Source organism: Marmota marmota, unplaced genomic scaffold (assembly GCF_001458135.2).
Source record: "Marmota marmota marmota unplaced genomic scaffold, marMar, whole genome shotgun sequence".
NCBI lineage: Eukaryota > Metazoa > Chordata > Mammalia > Rodentia > Sciuridae > Marmota > Marmota marmota.
In genome coordinates this window covers 15,149,614-15,168,675 of record NW_026000026.1, presented here as the reverse complement: position 1 = coordinate 15,168,675, position 19,062 = coordinate 15,149,614, and the positions used below count along the sequence as shown (strand labels likewise).

Genomic DNA, 19,062 nt, shown 5'->3' with positions numbered 1-19,062 from the left:
AGTACTTTTACAACCAGCTTACATGGTCTCTTTGAATGGTTCTCAAATCATGATCTGGGAACCCCTGGACATCTATCTTGAGACCATTTTAAGGAACCTGACAGGCCAAATAGTTTTCATGACACTAAGACATTATTCTCTCACGAGTATACAGTGGAGTTTACTGGAGATAAAATAATGTGATATCCCAAGAGACTGAATGCAGGAGCAGACATGAGAATTTTTCTTCTATGAAGCCAAACAAAAGATTTGCAAAAATGTAAGGTGGTGTAAGCCTGTAATCCCCGCAGCTGTGGAGGCTGACAGGAGGATCAAAGCCAGCCTCAGCAATAGGGAGGCACCAAGCAACTCATAAAATAAAAAAAAGGCTGGGGATGTAGCTCAGTGGTTGAGTGCCTCTGAGTTCAAATCCCGATATACCCCCTACCAAAAAAATTGTTTTGTTAAAGCTATTTTGAATTCTAAAATGATATTTATGTTAGTTTGTAATGTCTTCATTATTTTTAAGCAATATTTAAAAATTTTATTAGTTTTAATTTCTGATAAATATTAAGCTGTAATCCACATAAACAATCTCTATAGGGTCCCAAATTTTTAAGTGTAAAGGAGTACGAAAAGTTGGAGAATTGCTGCCTTACATGTACAAAGTAGTGCATGCCTTCTGTCACCATTAAGAAATGTCACAGCATTTATTGCTGTCATGGCGTTTTGCTTCTTTGCTCTAATCGCAGCTTCCACACTGAAATAGAAACTAGCAGGGGTCTCCCACAAATTCAGAGCTTTTCTAATACTACCCCCAAGTACAAATCAACATTTGTGAAGCCCTGACCCCACTGTCATGAATCAACTGTACAACCAGTGGGATGTTTTAGTAAGCGGTGAAAGATTATTTTGAAATCTAAAAGTAAAAGAAATTTCTTAATGTTATGTTAACATGGCTAGAATTTTCACTAAAATTTGGTGACTATGCTTAAGATGCTGTGAATTAAAATATAAACTATGAGTATATACAAAACCCATCGTGGAAACATCTGAAAAAGATAAGGATTTGTCCTTCTGATGAAACTGAGATTTTAAAATTATTTTTATTTTATACCAAAGTTTGGAGAGGAATGTGGGGTGGTTGACCAGAAATGTATTAAATACAGCATGTACAAAATTCTCTTTTGGGTTGCTGGCTGAGAGGACAGTTCAGAGATTATTAATAAACATCTAGACCATTTGAAACTGAGGAATGAGTCCCTACTGATGGCAAGAAACATGCCACATAAAAACATTAGACAGAGAAGATGCACACAAGTGTCAGATACTACACCCCCTCCCTCCAAATGGAGCAGCCAACTCCAAGCAGCTTCTTACTTGAAAAACTTCACATAGCATATCTCGGGATGAGTAAACACTAAAGGTTTATTTAGTGATGGTTACTGACTCTAAACAATATAAGGCAGGCTGGCTAGTTTATTCATATTGAACCTAAACCTTAGACCTCTAGCTCAACAAAAACATAAGAAACTTGTAATGGCACAAATCCTGCATTAAATCAGATATGGTTTAAATCAGTCTTGTAACTTCTAATACTGCAGGCTGGCACGACAACATGACAAGTGTTTAGTTCAGTTACAAAACTGACTTTCCTTGGCTATCCAATCTTATACAGTAAAAAATGCTGTTTTACAAAAGGTTTTCTTCATACACCCACTACTACCAGTCTCAAGTAATTGCCGTTTCTTCATTTCCCATGAACACTCTAGAGGAGGGGGACTTTCTTTCATCTGTTTACCTTGATGGGTATGAAAAACTAGGGTAAGTTTATAAAGAACAAAGATTAACTGAGATGCCAAGAAAAGTTTTTATTGCAAGCACAGTGAGCAGAAAGATGTCTTCTCACACAAAGTGGCCACAAGGTCTGCCATTAACTAAATCTCTTTGACAACCCTTCATTGGTTTAAAGCATGTGAATTAGCTTCTTACTATCAGGTGTACATCATTTCTGCCATGTGGGACATTTTCTTGGGAATATACAAGTAATATTCCATGTAGCCTGATAGGTCCTCAATGGTCACATCATCCACATAGACTCGAGCTTGCTCAGAACAGGAACGGGGAGAGCCAGACAGAGTTCTGGTGTGCAGCGACTGAGAGTAGTCCTCAAGCGTGGATCTTCGTTCTGGGGCCAAGGGAGGAACATTCTGCAGGCCTGAAAAGGAATACACTTCCATATCATGCCATCTCTTACACTGGCACTCCTTGCCTATGCATGCACATGGCTTGCCCTGGTTTAGCTTGGAAACAGATTGAAAGTCAGAGAGATCGCTGGCCTTGAGACTTGTGTGGGAGACTTGGGTAGCATCACAGGAGTCTTCTGTCTTACTCTCTGATGAGAGCCTTGGAACTGAAGTTCCCAAAGGCTCAACAACTCCCCCTGTGTGATTGGCATCGAGTGAAGCAGAGCTTTCTCCTGCACTGAACTCTTTAGGAGTTGATATTCCCAGCCCACTGCTGCCATCAGGGGGGTCAGTCTGGCTTCTGTGCTTGAGCTGGCTGCTGGAAGGAGATGCTATTGTACTGCAATGTATGAACTTTGGAGGATGAAGGACAGGAGACTTAGAACGTCGACGACGCTGGGTTCTCACTGCTCCTCGTGAAGACTTCCTTGTAGACCTAAGAGAAAAATATAGAAAATGTTGGGGATACAGAACCCTCCCCACTGATTCTTGATGACAGCTGGAAATCTACCGCCTCCCAGGTTGAATAAGTATAAAGTTATAAATTTCCCCCAAAGAAATGTGCCTCCCTCCATTTTCAAGCTGCCTAAGTATTTGTATCTCAAAAGCCACATCATCCCCTTGATAGCAAGCTATAGAAATAGGAGAGAAAACTGAATTATTTAGAACAAACATGTGGTGTGGAATACCTACCTTGTCTCCACCTATGTTTGTGAATCTCTGACCAAGGGGAATGGGGAAGCACCCTGCACAAACTGATGCTGAAAAGCCTAAATGTCATGCCCTAAGCCTGAATTCAGTGCCATTTCAAGGCTAGTGCTCCAAATGGCCAAATAGCCATTATGCCAGTATAGTAAACAAAGCCTCAGATTTATGACTCATATCTATAATTGGTAACAACCAACAAAAAAATAAACAAAAGGATTTAGATTCTGATGTTCTCAGATACTGGGAGAATTCTCAGACACCCTATATAAGTTAATTACTTGTACAATATTTAAAGAAAAGAACTGAGTAAAGAAGACGTGACACTGGGAAGCAAATTAGAAAAAAGAACCAAATGGGGCTTTAAAGAAATAAAAATTATATTTGGAATTAAGCTAAATGAACAGGCTAAATAATATACATAGCTAAGGAAAGAATTATTGAACTGGAAGAAAAACTGAGTTGTTTTTAACAGGGACCAGCAAGTTATAGCCTGTGAGTCAATTCCAGCCCCCATCTTGGTTTGTTTGGTGCTGGGAACTGAACTGAGGCCACATGCATTAAGCATGTGTTCTATCACTGAGTGACACCTCCATACCTGTTTCTGTACAGCCCATGAACACTTCTCCAGTAGGCTAACACTATAAAACATGGAGACTAGAGTACAGCGGCCCCTGAACCCCTCTATTCCCTACTGCCTGCTAGTGGGCATGTTGCAGCACTGTCCAGGGCCCACATGGGTTATCGTCTACATACTGGCACTGGCTAGGCATCACAGCTCGATAATGTGACCAATGCCAGGATCTCTGTAGGAGAGATGGGCATGCTGGGATCTGGGTGTCATTGAGACAGAAAGTAAAACCAAATCTGGTGCTTCTCCCTACCCATCTGTTCTACCAGGCCCTCCTTGTCAGGCTATTCATTTCATCCTGAGACTGTCTCAACAAATGAGCACAAAGTATGTCCATGAGGCAGAATGGCCCACCCTAGGCAATAGCATGGGGCAGTAATTTTCTCTCTTAAATAAGTACCTATAGAATATCCTTTAATTTTTGCCTATTGGTCTCCAAAGCCTAATATATTTACTATAAAACCTTTAACAAAAAAAGTGTACCAGCTCCTAATCTAAAAGGTATACAGACAGATGAATATGGAAAAAATGAAAAAGTCACAAGAAATGGAAAACAGAATAAGTCTGTAGTCTCTGAAGTAAAGAAATCAGAGGACAAGTGACTTGTAAAGAGGTAATGGCTGAGATATATTTTTAAACTGATAAAAGAAAAAAATCTATAGATATAGGAAGATTAGAAAAATAATCCATATTTAGACTCTGTAGCAAAACTGTAGAACAACAAAAACAACAGAAAGATCTTAAAAGGAGGCAGAAACAAGTCAGATTGTTTCAAAGAGAACAACAATTAGATTCAAAGAAGACTTTTAATGTCAACACAATGAAGCCAGAAGACTGTGAATAGTATCTTCAGGTACCAAAAGAAAGTAAATACTTTGTGCTCATTTGCTGAGACAGTCTCAGGATGAAATGAATAGCCTGAAAGGGAGGGCCTGGTGGAACAGGTGGGTAGGGAGAAGCACCAGATTCGGTTTTACTCTCTGTCTCAATGACACCCAGATCCCAGCATGCCCATCTCTCCTATCAGGTATATCACATCTACCTTTCAAAAACAAGGATGAAAAGGAATTTTCAGGAAAACCAAAATACATTTACCAACAGGATATCATGTTATATAACCCAGGAGGCTCTGTTCATAAGTATCTGTCTGCCTATTTATGTAGTGCTGGAAATGGAACCCAAGACTTTGTACATGGTAGGCAAGGCAAGTGCTCTACCACTGAGCTATATCCTCAGCTCAGGGGGCTCCAATCAAATGCATTTTCTGTGGGGTTATGCAATCCAAGGGGCCTTTTGCTAAAGAACAGATTTTCACTGAAGGAACTACCTTACGAAGAAAGGGATCCTGTATGGAAAGTCTGAGATACAAAAAAGCAAGCAAAAAAACTATGAACATGTAGATAAATAAACACATGTTGACATTTTAAATAACAGTAACAAAACATAAGGTTAAAAAGAACTAACAAAACTAAAATATTGAGCAGGTAAACCATGAAAGTGAGGCAATAAGAGAAAAAGAGTTCTAAAGAAGAGATTTATAGCATTAACTTTTTCGTCTTTGTTAAAAACATGCAAGATGATTAAAATTTCAAGGTTAATTACTAAAAGAATAAAAACAATGTATAATTTTCAAACCAGTAGATGGGTAAATGACAGAGGGAAAAAAACAAATAAAACCCTTTATTTTTTGGAAGGTGGGAAGAGGCAAACAACATAAAGTAAAATGGCAGAAACAAGTTCAAATCCACCAATAATCAAAATAAATGTGAATGCATTAAATTCAGAAGCCAAAAAAAACAAAACAAACAAACAAACAAAAAAACCCTGATGACAGGACTGAATACTTATGTGAAACACACCCCAAATCTGAAAGTACGAAATGATTAAAAGAATGGGAAAAGGTGCTATGCAAACACTAAAAGAAAATGGGAGCCGGGCACAGTGGCACATGCCTGTAATCCCAGCCACTCAGGAGGCTGAGGCAGGAAGATTGCAAGTTCAAAGCCAGCCTGAGCAACTTAGCAAGGCCCTGAGCAACTTGGCAAGACCCTGTCTCAATATTTTAAAAAAGTGCTGGAGATGTGGCTTAGTGGTTAAATGCTCCTGGGTTCAATCCCTGGTAGGGAATAAAACAAAAACAAAACACAGGGCTAGTTAAATTAATTCCAGGCAATACGGACTTTAAGACAAAAGTCATTATAAAACTATATAAAAGTTTCAATTCACCAGTGAAGAAAAAACTCTAAAACTTGAATGGACCTAGGTTCTATGTACCTAATAATTCCAAAACAAAGAAAGCAAACACATAGAACTTAAGGGAAAAACAGACATATTTACTCCAATGAGGGAGATTTCAACATACCTCTTGATAGGTCAAACTGAACAAAAAAATTTAAAAAGACTAAAGTAATACATTTAAAGCCTAATTTAACGGACATAGAATTAAAAAAAAAAAAATGGAGAAAACTCATTCTTCTCAAACACATAAAATATTTATAAAAATTGACCCTGATCAGGCCAAACAGAAAGTCTTGACAAATTTAGAACTGAAGTGTTTCTCTATTCTAATTGCTGGGCGGTGGATTCTATATTGTGGCATTTCTTTTTCTGGACACTCAGGAAGGAAAGTCCCATAGTACTTTAAGGGACTGGGATAAAAATCATCTCAATAAGAAGCTCTTACCCATGCCAACTGTCTTTAGATGCACATGAGGTTTTAGGTTTGGTATCATCTGCTGCTGTTCTGACTGATGCTCTGACACTCGTGCCTTCTCCAACAGACAGCGATACTATGGACCTGAAGACAAGAACAAAGTTTACTGCTGTAGAAAACCTACAAAGAGAACTTACTGCCGTCACCAACCCAAACACAATTATTATCAATATCTATATTTTTTTTCTAAGTTTATGTTCCTCAAAAGTTGAGGTTGTGGCTCAGTGATAGAGTACTTGCCTAACATGTGTGAGGCACTGTGTTCGATTCTCAGCACTGCATATAAATAATGAATAAAATAAAGGTCCACTGACATCTAAAAAGTATTTGAAAAAAACTGGATTTGTTCTTCATTTAAAAAAAAAAAATTGCTTGGCTTTTAATATAAAGCTTTCTTCAAAACCACATTTAGAGGATCTTCAAAAGCCCATAGTTGCAAAATCATAAGCCAAGGAATGATCCTTAAGTGTAACCAACAGCAGGATATAAATAGACTTTTAGGCTGTTTATCTGGGGCAGATCAGGCCTTACATTCAGAGAGAATACTAATGACAATGGCCACTCATTTTTTGCAGGCAAACCAGAGCCCATAACTAGGTTTAGCAGCAAAACCTTTAAAAGACTCAATTTAACTTGAAAATGAACACATTTAAATGCCATAAAAATTTTAGAAAAATATTATAATTTTCATAATAAACAAATATTTCTCTGTGTTAAATCTTTATTTTAAAAGTATACAGGTTGGGGCTGGGACTAAGGCTTGGTGGTAGATCTCTTGCCTAGAATGTGTGAGGCGCTGGGTTTGATTCTCAGCACCACATATAAAGAAATAAAGGTCCATCATAACTGAAAAATATTTTTTAAATAAATAAAATTAAAAAAATAAAAGTGTACAGGTAACATAATAGGTTCCCAGTAAAGAAACGTAAAAGAGAAAAAAGGAGAACCATCCATAACCTCACGATCTAAAGACTACCAATACTAACATTTTTGGTATAGGTCCTTCCAGATTTAATATACACACTCAAAATATAAAACACACAAACACGCATAGCTTTTACTATATATGCTATGGATAATAAAAATTCCTTAGAAAGAGACATTAATGTACTAAACTAAAAGGTATTCACTAAAGCATAATTTTATTTTATTTGTTTTTTATTTTTATTTTTAATTTTATTTTTCCTTGTTTTTATGCGGTGCCAGAAATTGAACCCAGTGCCTCATGCATCCTGGACAAGCGCTCTACCACTGAGCCACAACCCTAGCCCCTAAAGCATAATTTTAAAAAAGTAACTTGGGAATAACCTAAATATTCAACAAAAGAAAAATACTGTACTATATAAATTATGGCAAAACTATACAATGAAACATTAGGAATTCATTAAAAATATACAAAGAACTGTTAATGAAATGAAAGCATATTTATATTAGAAGAAAACACGGATAACACTTCTACACATATTATGATCTCAACTATGCAAAACACGTATATGGTATTAAGCACAGATGGTCTAGATGGTAAAATTATGATAAATTATGACTGTTCCTTCCTTTATTAATTTTTTGTAAATTTTTCTCTAACAAACATGTTACTATTCTATACTTAGAAAGGATTATGTTGTTTTGTAAAAAACATATAGACATGTGTCCTGATAAGACAAACACCATTAGGAATTGAAACCTGTTGAACAGGATCATACTAAATTCCTGGCAAGGCCAGGTTACCTTATGAGTCAGTCTCTAAGAAGTTCCCCTTGTAAATCAGCAACAATATGAAATAACTAAAAATGTATGCTGAACTATGCAAGTCTTATTCTGCTTAGTCATGCTAATGAATCACTGTTTATTTTCTCAAGTGTTCATTGCTCCTCTTCCGATAATTTTTCTCAAGGCAGATCACATGCTACAAATACCATAATTTTCAAGCATATATTATACAGATTCTTTGCAAGATATTTTATAATGAACCAGGTAATTTTTAGCAACACTAAAATGACTCAATTTCACATTCCAATTTCTTAAAACATTAGGAAGTAAGTCTGGGCATCAAGAGATTAACTTAAAGTTTACACATGAAGGGAATTATATATCTGTTTGTCTGTGGGTGTATGTGTTTTCCCAAAATCTTCTTGATTTTAAAAAGTTATTTCTGTACCAGCAATCACAAAGCAATACACTACAACCACAATCTAGAACTATCTGCTTTTGTGCTTTATTTCCATTTCCCAAAATGGCTTATCAAAGTATTGATACAAAATGGCAAGATAAAGTATCAGAAAAACAAGGAGAAACTTTCTTGAAGTATCACAGAAGCAAATGCGAGCACCTTATCATTTGTGGTGCGAATCTATTAGTATAAATCTCCTCACTTGGTAGGCCAAAAATAGTGCTAGCAGTAGGTAGATACCTATAATGACAAACGTCAATTTAATTTTTACTATATTATACTATTACTACATGCATTTCTTCATATTATCTTTATTTAATGTACTATACAAAGAAATGGTTAAGAGCACAAGTTCAAAGTCAGACTGTCTGGGTTCAAATCCTGGCTCCATGTGACTAGTAGAAAGTGACTTTATTTATGAGTCTCATCAATGACATTGGTATCTAATCGTCTAAGGTGGTAATGAGGATTAAATTATGAGCATGAAGTACTTAACCCAGTGTTTGGGGGAGAGTTAAGTATTAACTATTTGTGGTGGAGTGTTCTATTCTGGTTTTTATTCATAAAAAGAAAATTTCTCATATCCATTAAAATTTTAAGATTTCTTCTGGCTTTGGGAAAATAACTGGAGTGAAAGGAGACTTGCACAGAACATTTTGCAAAGGGTCAAATATTAACATTCAGAGAGCAGCTGGTCTGCAGGTGCTCTAATTAGTTTGGCCAAAGGGTCCAAGATTATTGATCTCAGTGACAGAACCCTACTGAATAAAGGTTTCCATAGTGATAGAGTCAGCAATCAAAGACCATGAAATCAACAATGTCTTCATAGATTACGATTGAGCCAATTACACTTAGTGAAAAATACTGTGATTCCCTTGAGATGTATCCCTGATATAATCTCTTATGGGATCTGCTTGATAAAGGGGGCCTCCTCAAAGTTAAAGAAAATCAAAACACTCAATGCTAAAGCACAAATGAGCTGATATTTTTCATATTTAACATAAGATTCTTTACTTTAGAAGTAAAACAATACTGTGTGGAATTTGGTAGAATGTTATACTATTACTACTGATATATTCTATAAATAATTATGAATGTTGGAAAAGGAAAAGCTCTTTAAAGGGAAAGGACTATTTAAATCTAGTAAATAATTCTAATTTAAATTTAGTAAATTTAAATCTAGTAAATAATATATTAGGTTTAATTACCCTGATGCATCCACTCTTAATTTCTTGAAAGCAGTTTGTAGACTCTCCTCCTCTCCATCCTTGGCTTCGGATTTCATTGTGAAAGTTTTTGCACTACTATGGATGTTCCCGTTAATACTAAAAAAGAAAATAAAAATAAGATGAGCAAAGTAAAAGTGGTGGGATCAAAAGGATCCCTTTTCTATCTTTGGATGGGGACATAGCTCAGTGGTAAAACATTTGTCTAGCATGCTTGAGGCCCCAGGTTTAACGCCCAACACTGAGGGGTGTGGGGGGAGACACACGCATACATATGTAAACACACACACACACACACACACACACACACACACACACATTTCTGATACCATAACTGTGGGAGAAAAAAAATTAATTCTAAAAGGAAGTTTCAGTGTAAATGGATCAGGAAACTGTGGGTTCTATTTCTTAAGAAGAAACCAAATGAAATAATGCAGAAAATGTGTATGTATTATGACAATTTAAACTGTCCAAATACTTGATGCCAAAATCCTATTAACCAGTTTTAGAAACTAGATCATCTCAGATATGTTTCAGTACACTTTTTAAAAGGGGAGAATAATCTCTCCAGTTGTAGATTCCTAGAAACCTGTAACACACTGACCTTACATCAAAAAGGCTCAAACTATAGCACCGATTCTTTAAAATGCTACTGGGCATTCATCTGGTCTAACCCTAACAATTCTAGTTAAATAAAACTTCATGGCACTTGATCGTATTTTTTCTAAAACAATCCTTAGCGAGGTATCCACATGCATCATGAGGAAATGTCTGAGAGACATTTGTTAAAACAGTTTTAGGAAGGAAAAAAAAAACAGTTTTAGAAACTTGTTGTTGCCATTGTTAAAACAGGATTAGAAACTTATTTCAATGATTATTGATTATTCCATACTCAACTTCTTTGTTCTTTAAAAATAGCTTTGAATACTGAAATCATGAAACAAGAAAAACAAATGAATTAGCAACTAAAAAAAAATAAGGAAAAGAACTCTTGAGAAAAAATGGGAAGTAAAAAACAAATTGCTGTTCTATAGATGTGCAAAAACGACTTCTTTTTAATCAACTAGTTTGATTAACCAAAGTTCTCCATTTCTTTTGCCCTGAATTTTATATTTAAACAAAGGGGATGAAGAATTAACCAAAGCAACAAGAAACACAACAGAGACTCTGTTAATAAATTAATCTAGTGTCTAAATTAGTTTTTCATCCAGGATGAAAATTAGTACCAAATCCTGACCAAAAATTAAGCAAACCAGTATCCAGATAGAAAGAAAGGGGGGCATGGTGGTGGTGGGGCAGCCAGCACTGACAGTGTGTGCCTGTAATTCCAGCTACTCAGTAAGCAGAGATAGGAGAATCTCGAGTTTGAGGCCAACCAAAGCAATTCAATTAGACTCTATCTCAAAATAAAAAAATTTTTTAAAGAGCTGGGGACACATTCAGTGGAAGGACACCTCTGGGTTGAATCCCCAGTTACCATAAAAACAAAAACAGAAAAAAAAAAAAATAGAGAATTTCTGAAGTAAAGAATGTTCTTCACCTCTTTATTTCTAATCTGGTATCCCTGACCCCATCCCCCCACCCCCACCCCCCCTCACCCCAGACACTCTCAGAAGGAGTAGTGTCCTCCCTATGAATCCTTGAGTCTTCTGTGATCCCATATCTGCTCATTTCTCAGGGGTGAGTTTGATGTTATTATGAGACCTCTAATATTCCAAAGGTCAAGGTGTCATAATGTTTGATATAACATAACCATGTAGTATCAGTAGCAGAATAAAGCAGCAAGGTATCATGATTTACTATTTATTTATGTATTTATGTGTAGAAGTTGAACTATTTTAGGCAGATGTCTTTGAGGAAAATTGAAAACAGTCTCAGAAGAATTAGCTAGCTTTCACCTCAACTTCTTAAGACTGAAAATGTAAATATAATCTTTACACATATTTGGCTGACTTATTAAATCAATACATAAACACAAGGAAACATTGTCAATACAATTTCACATTTCACCGGTCTCTAATTCATCTTGATTTAGAGGAGGATCCCCATAAATAGATAACAAAGTCCTAAATATCTAGGGGTAGGGCTAAGCAAAGATCACATATTCTAAAATATGTGAAACTCTACAGCATCTAAAAAGATGCTATAGAAGATTGTAAACAGAGTGGGAGGGAAAGGGAGAGAGAAGGGAAATTGCATGGAAATGGAAGGAGACCCTCAGAGTTATACAAAAGTACATACAAGAGGAAGTGAGGGGAAAGGGAAAAATAATACAAGGGGGACAAATGAATGTCAGTAGAGGGGGCAGAGAGAGAAGAGGGGAGGAGAGGGGAGGGGAGGGGGGATAGTAGAGGATAGGAAAGGCAGCAGAACACAACAGACACTAGTATGGCAATATGTAAATCAATGGATGTGTAACTGATGTGATTCTGCAATCTGTATATGGGGTAAAAATGGGAGCTCATAACCCACTTGAATCAAAGTGTGAAATATGATATATCAAGAACTATGTAATGTTTTGAACAGCCAACAATAAAAAATTAAAAAAAAAAAAAGATTGTAAACAAATTTTTTCTGATGCCAGAACTAAATTAAAATTTGACTTATAGTTCTCCTGGATTACTTTATGACCAAATGCTTTGTCTATAAGCATGTACATAGTTAATAAATCATCTGAACCCAGTCTCCCTAACCAGAAGATCCTCACACAAACAATCTTGGGGTTCTTATGGAAATAAATCAGTCTAAATAAATAAAGAAGAAAGTACACATCATGTGTAAGTATACACTGCTGGATTCTACAGACAGAAATTCATTCCTCCCACCAATATTTCCAAAATTCCTACCATGTATATGCTTGGCACGGGACTCAAAGGCTAGGGATAGAAGGGTCCCTGGGAACTCCATTTCTGTAAAGACTGGAATCTCATTCCCGCCCTCCAGAAACTTAAAATACATCACTGCCTGAGCAGCTTTGCACCCAGATATGTAACTTTTAATTACAGAGTGCTGACTTAATAGCAAGGCAGGTGACCACTCGAGGTGTTAATACAAATTTAGTTAATATTCTTGTTGACATACTAAAAAAGATCTATTATCTAAAAACCAAAATAGGCCAAAATAAAATTTCGGTTACAGACTAAAACTTCAAGAATGAAGTATTGTCTAAACTATGTTCAGACTTCCAGTATTTCAACTACTTATGTTTATTTTCTCATTTATTTTAACCCAGAGCAAAGGTGAATCTCAGGCATGACCATAAGAGAGAGATCAGAGCCTGCTTGTAATCACAAAAGGCTCACTCTGTGCTCCTCTGTATTCCTAGGTTTCCATTCACTCAAAGCCAAAAGTTGTACAACTAACTTAAGCAACAAATATAATTGGTTTGCCCACCTTCATTAATATCAAATTTATGAGAGACTATTTTCACTGCAGACTGCTGTATTTTCTTGAAGCTGAACAATCCCCAAAGAGATTAAACTTGTAAAGAAAGGCCTATCAAAAGTCATTTTGCATTCCCAGCGACTCAGAAGGCCAAGACAGGAGGATCATAAATTGGTGGCCCTAAGCAAATCAGCAAGACCCCGTCTCAAAATTAAAAAAAAAAGGGCCGAGGATGTAGTTCAGTGGTAAAGGGCCCTAGGTTCAATACCAAGTACCAAAATAAAATAAAATAAAAATTTAAAAAATAATTTTGCATTGTTTTAAGCCAAATCACACCACAATTTAATTCTGCTAGAATTCCCCTCAATCTTTCAAAAATGACAAAGAAAATTCTTGTGTAAGTTCTTCCATCAAAAGAGAAAATTCCTGATTTTCTCTTTCGACGAACAGCATGCACATGATTTCCATCTTTACGTTTTAACCAAGACCTCCTTAAACTTCAAGCCTAATTCTCCATTTCTAGGACCCTGAAAAGACCTGAGAACAATTAAAAAGGGATCCGCACGTAAGCGTGTCATCACAATGTTAAAAGATTTCGAAACTTTTCCTGACCACCATGGAGCCTAACTGTTCAGCAACCCTCATAGATGCAAACAACACCGGGTTGAGACAATCGACCCCAAAGACAAAAATCACACATCTCTCTCTGCACGACCACTCAACCCAACAATCGCGGGACTACAGCCAAAACACCACGTTAATTCGTTCCAACTAGAATCTGGGCCTGTCGCGGTTAAACAGAATCAGGAAAAGGCCACGACCTGAGGCGGGGGTCTCGGATAAGTGTCTCGGAAAGCTGCCCCCTCGGAAGAATTCCCAGGCCGGAACCGGAGCCGAGGAGCTAGGGATGCGGGAGAAGACGGAAGCGGACCCGAGGGGCGCAGCCGACGAGAACCGGGCTCGGAGGAGAGCGGGAAAAGGCGGGAAGGGGCAAAGGGCGGCCCAGGAGGGCGAAAAGGGGAAGCTAAGGCTGGGCGGGAGACCTCGAAGGAGCGGGGCGGAGACGGCGGGAGGACAGAAAGGCGGGAAGCGGCGAGAGCGCGGAGCTCCGGCAGATCCAGACCGCCGCGGAATAGCCGGCGCCGAGAGGCGCAGGCTCAGGCCCGGCCCAAGTAGTCGGTGCCGGGAGAAGACGCTACGAGAGGTGGGCGAACCCAGAGGAAACTGCCCGCGCCCGGGCAGGACCTGGAGGCCGACACGCCGTCCCTCGGCCCCTCCCCGTCACGTCAGGGCACTTACCTCCTCGCAGCTGGGGCGCTCCGGTGATCCGATCCCGTCAGTTCAGATCGTCTCTCCCCGACCGCCGCGCCTGACTGACCCGGATCCAAACCCGCGGCAGGGGCGGCCCGCGCCTCCGGAGTCGCATTGCGCCTGCGTCATTCGGCACGCGCCCCGCCTCCTGCTCATGCCCCTCCCACCCCAGTGACTCGGCAGCGCAGTAGGCTTGGCCGCGCAGGCGCGCGGTGGAGGACGCGTCTCTCCGTGTCCCGCCCCGCCCCTCTCAGAAGCACGTGTGCTCACATCATTTCCTGTTATTCTTTTCGCTCCCACTCCCGTGCTGTGGGTTTGCTGGGGACCGACTCTTGGGGCGTGTCTGTTTCCTCTTTTCTGTCAGGTGAGTGAGTAGGCGTAACTCTTCCCAGTGGCCAAGCCGTCTCCACTTCCCGGGGGTCTCCTTGTGCTTCGTGCTTCACTAGGAGTCGCCAAGGGAACGGGATTCCTCGAGGGTGAGGTCAGCGTGCGGGAGCCTTCGTGCTGACAGAGACCCTTCTGAGAGTTTGGCCAAGTCCCCTCAATGCCGGGGTATGGATCGCCTGCAAAGTCTTGGGCTCGGGCCGCAACCCTTGCCTCCTGGGATCTTTTCAGGGCCTTCTGAGAAGCGAGGAGGTATCGGTCATAGTTGTGACCAGGAATGCTAGGCCAGAATTAAAATCGAAATGCCTTCGCTTCTGATGCCTCTGTTGGATTCAAGGCAACTGCTTATCCTCTCCGAGCCTCAGTTTCTTCGTCTAGTAAATGAGGAAGTTGGACGATATCTGCATGTGTCCTTTTTTCAGGGACTCCTTTGAGAATCTGGTGAGAACTATAGACCCTTTCGCCAGAGAAATGCACATACACACCAAAGTTTTCCACAAAGTTTAGGCAGGTCACCTACGTTGGTGATTTTTTGAGGGATCGCTATATATTTATGATTCTGATGGTTACTCGGCAGACGGGAAAGGGGTGGGGTGAGCGCTGCAGCAGCTGCTGCCTCCTCATCACCAGGACTGGTTTTGCCAATCTAGCTATGCCTCTCCTCACCTGCCTTTGCCCAGCTCCACTTCTCAAAGCTTCGTGGGAAAAGATGACTGTCCTCAGTTCGGTTACTTTTGACCCAATGTCACAATGGCAAAAGGTGTGACTTTTGCAGTCGAGGGGAAGAAATAAAGAATGTCCGCGATTCTGCCTTTGTCAATGCTTTATTCACTCAAATCATTCAATATAATTTCACTCTATAGGTTCTTTTTTTTAATATGTGGGGTTTTTTTAGTTGTAGGTGGGCACAATAACCTTTATTTTTATGTGATGTTGAGTTTTGAAGCCAGTGCCTCACGTGAGCTAGGCAAGCGCTCTACTGCTGAGCCACAACCCCAGACCCTCTATAGGTTCTTAATCAAGAAAATGACAATACTTAGTGCTAGACACTGAAAGAGATGTAATTCACAGCAAACAATTATACATTAATTCTAAGCGCCGCAAACACACTTAATCATGACAAGCTCACGACAGACATTCCCTCTGCATGCTAAGCTCAAGTGTGAGATCAAAAGTCTCAAGGCTTAGGCTCTAAGTCCAGCAGATGCACACTCCCTCAGACTGTGGTGATCAGATCAGGAACCAAGGCAGGCTTCTCCTGGGGTGGAGCTGATGGCTGGCTGAGGAAGTGGTCATAGGGAGAAGTCTTTTTCTCACCAGAGTCAAGTGGCTGCTGTAGAGTATGAGAGCGGAGAGAATAACACAGAGGATCAGGCAGATGAGAAGAGTTGGGATGTCAGTCTAGGTCCTCACGAGGCTCTCAGACTTGTGTGCATCAGTGTCGACTGGCTGAATGTCTGTTCATTTGCTCCTTCATTTATACTAAATTTTGGGGCTTTGACCACCCTTTCAGCCCCTATCAGCTGCCACTGGGTCTCTCAGTGATGTCTTTACCCTGGTGTTAAAGCATTGGGTCTGTTGGTTCCCACCCTGATTTTCTTGCCTTTCCCCTTTATGGGGCAAGGACAACATGCTGGAGACTTCACTCTGGGATTGTCAGGGTGGGGAAAAGTGACTTGTTTGTGCCTAAGCACCATACTGGAGGGCTCCGTTAGGCATGCCTGGTGAGACTGCAGGTTTCAAACTGGAGTTTTAAGAAGGAGTTGCTGGGCTGGGGATGTGGCTCAAGCGGTAGCTCGCTCGCCTGGCATGCGTGCGGCCCAGGTTCGATCCTCAGCACCACATATAAACAAAGATGTTGTGTCTGCTGAAAACTAAAAAATAAATATTAAAAAAGAAAAATTCTCTCTCTCAAAAAAAAAAGAAAGAGTTGCTTAGGCTCAGGCCTAAGGCCATCCTTACCCCCAGCCCTAGAGTGAGGGAGTAACCCTGAACCCAAACTGGCTCCCTCACCCTTATTCTCCAGTCCTACTAGCTGAATAGGCTTTTGAAGACAGTTCACCTGTATCAGCTTAACTACACCCATGGAATGCTTGACTCTGGGAATGAATTAAAATTAATTGTACAGACAATCCCCCAACTGCTGATGGTTTAAATTAGGATTTTTTGACTTCACGATGGTGTGAAAACATATTGCATTCAGTAAGAACTGGGCTTCAAATTTTGAATTTTGATTTTTTTTTTCCTCAGGGCTTGAAATATTCCCTCTTAGGATGCTGGGCTTAGGCGGGGAGCTGCAACTCCCACTGTCAGGCAGTCACCTAGTCAGGAGGGTAAACCACAGAGACCCTACAGTGTACTGTTGCCAGGCTTTGATGTTCAGTAAGTTATGTATATCAAATGCATCTTTGGTTTAAGATATTTTCAGTTTATGATGACTTTATCTGGGTGTAACCCCATCATAAGTGGAAGAGTATCGGTATAAGTTTGCTAAAGCATGTTGTAGGCGTAGGTAAAAAACATTTTAGATTCTTGTTTATATCAGTGGCTCAATAACTGACAGGGGATGAAAGAAAACTGTAGTTATAATATGATGCTAATAAATAATGGCTTTCTTTTTCTGAGTAGCAGTTATGTACATATGCTCATTTACTATTCCTGTGATTTTATACATTCTGCAGGTGAGGATGAATGGGACTCAGAAAGATTAGGTAACTTGTTCTAACTCCTGTGGTCCTGTGTCACATAGTAAGTCAGGATTTAAACTGTCTCAAACGCCTATTGATTCTCAGCTGCTCTTCTTGACAACTTCTGGAAAAGAAGAGGGAAATTGACATTTTTTTCTCAGAAGTTTCCAAATGTTGCATCAATACCAAATATGGGTTTTTAAAGCTGCCATTTCAAAATATACCTTGAGTTAAAATCTCACACCTCTTTTGAGTGTGAGGACTGTGTCTAGATCATTGTTGAATTCCCAGAGCTTAACACAAAGCCTGGGAGGTAACTGCTCAATACAGTTTGGGTGAATTCTCATTTTACTTTACTTTTACCTGTTAAGACATTAAATACTAAAAACTAAAAAAGAAAAAGTTTCTTTTTTTGTAAGCCTCTCCATCATAAAGTTAGATATTGTTTGAGATGTGAATCATTAAGAGGTCTGAAAGGTGAGAACCTCTTGTGAACACTGAAGTCTATTAACTCACACTTGATGCAGCTTTAACTTTCAAGTCATTATATAGAGGACTGACTCACTGTGTAGGACATCATGACTTGGAATGAGATGGAGAAGCTACAAAATATGCTCTCTGATAATTCTAGCTACTCAGGAGGCTGAAGCAAGAGGATGGCAAGTTCAAGGCTGGCCACAGCAATTTAGAGAGACAATAAAATGTATCAAAATAAAATGGAAAAAAGGGTAAGGTGTTGGGATATAGCTCAGTGGGATATAGCATTTGCTTAGCATATGCAAGACCCTGGATTTAAGCCCCAGTTTAAAAAAAAAAAAAGAACACCCCCATCTTGCTAAATAAAAATCCAAACCTGAATGAACAAAAAGCTAGACTTGGGCACTGTACCAACAGTATCTTTTTAGCCATCAAAAAACTCTGAACAGCTGGGCACCGTGACCCACACCTATAGTCCCAGTGGCCCAGGAGGTATAAGCAGGAGGATCACAAGTTCAAAGCCAGCCTCAGCAACTGCAAGGCACTAAGCAACTCAGTGAGACCATCTCTAAGTAAAATACTATATATGGCTGGGAATGTGGCTCAGTTGTTGAATACCCCTGAGTTCAATCCCCAGTACCAAAAAAAATCTCTGAACTTTGAGGATCTTATGTTCAGGAAATTAACTAGGTATTGACTTAATGCACATACAGATGCTGTTTAATTAAAAGGCTGTGCTAGTTATAAGATTCCTGTTAACAGTGACAGATGTTTTGTTAGTGGTTCTTCTAACCTTCTTGTGATAGGTATCCTATAAGTGATTGAACATGGAGGACTTAATTCCATCAAATTAATGCTGCAAAAACAGTCAGCTTATTTAGGATGATCTTTTATTTTTCTACATTTTTAGGATAATTTTTTTTATCTTAAATACAACTTTGGAGAAGGCAAGTTCAAAGTCTTTTTTTTTTTTTTATTTCTCCCCACAATGCCAGGGATCAAACCCAGGGCCTCATGTATACTAGGCAGGTGCTCTAACACTCAACAACACCTGTAGCCCAAGTTCAATTTTAAACAATTTTATTTCCCTAATGATATGGTTTCCATCGTAATAGTGGTAATCTAGAAAAGTAGTCTTTTGTTTTAAGG

The 19,062-nt window shown here is 39.3% G+C and overlaps 1 protein-coding gene across 1 annotated transcript; it reads right to left on the bottom strand.

The window, feature by feature from the left end:
• Nucleotides 1-1,830: 1,830 nt before the first annotated feature.
• Oser1 (oxidative stress responsive serine rich 1) lies at nt 1,831-14,510 on the bottom strand. Its single transcript, XM_015480416.2, has 4 exons — nt 14,354-14,510; nt 9,653-9,769; nt 6,245-6,358; nt 1,831-2,661 (listed from the first exon to the last, which is right to left on the bottom strand). Exons 2-4 carry the CDS (start codon nt 9,727-9,729, stop codon nt 1,974-1,976), a joined length of 879 nt encoding a protein of 292 aa, XP_015335902.1. The 5' UTR covers nt 9,730-9,769; nt 14,354-14,510; the 3' UTR covers nt 1,831-1,973.
• Between the last annotated feature and the right edge of the window lie 4,552 nt (nt 14,511-19,062).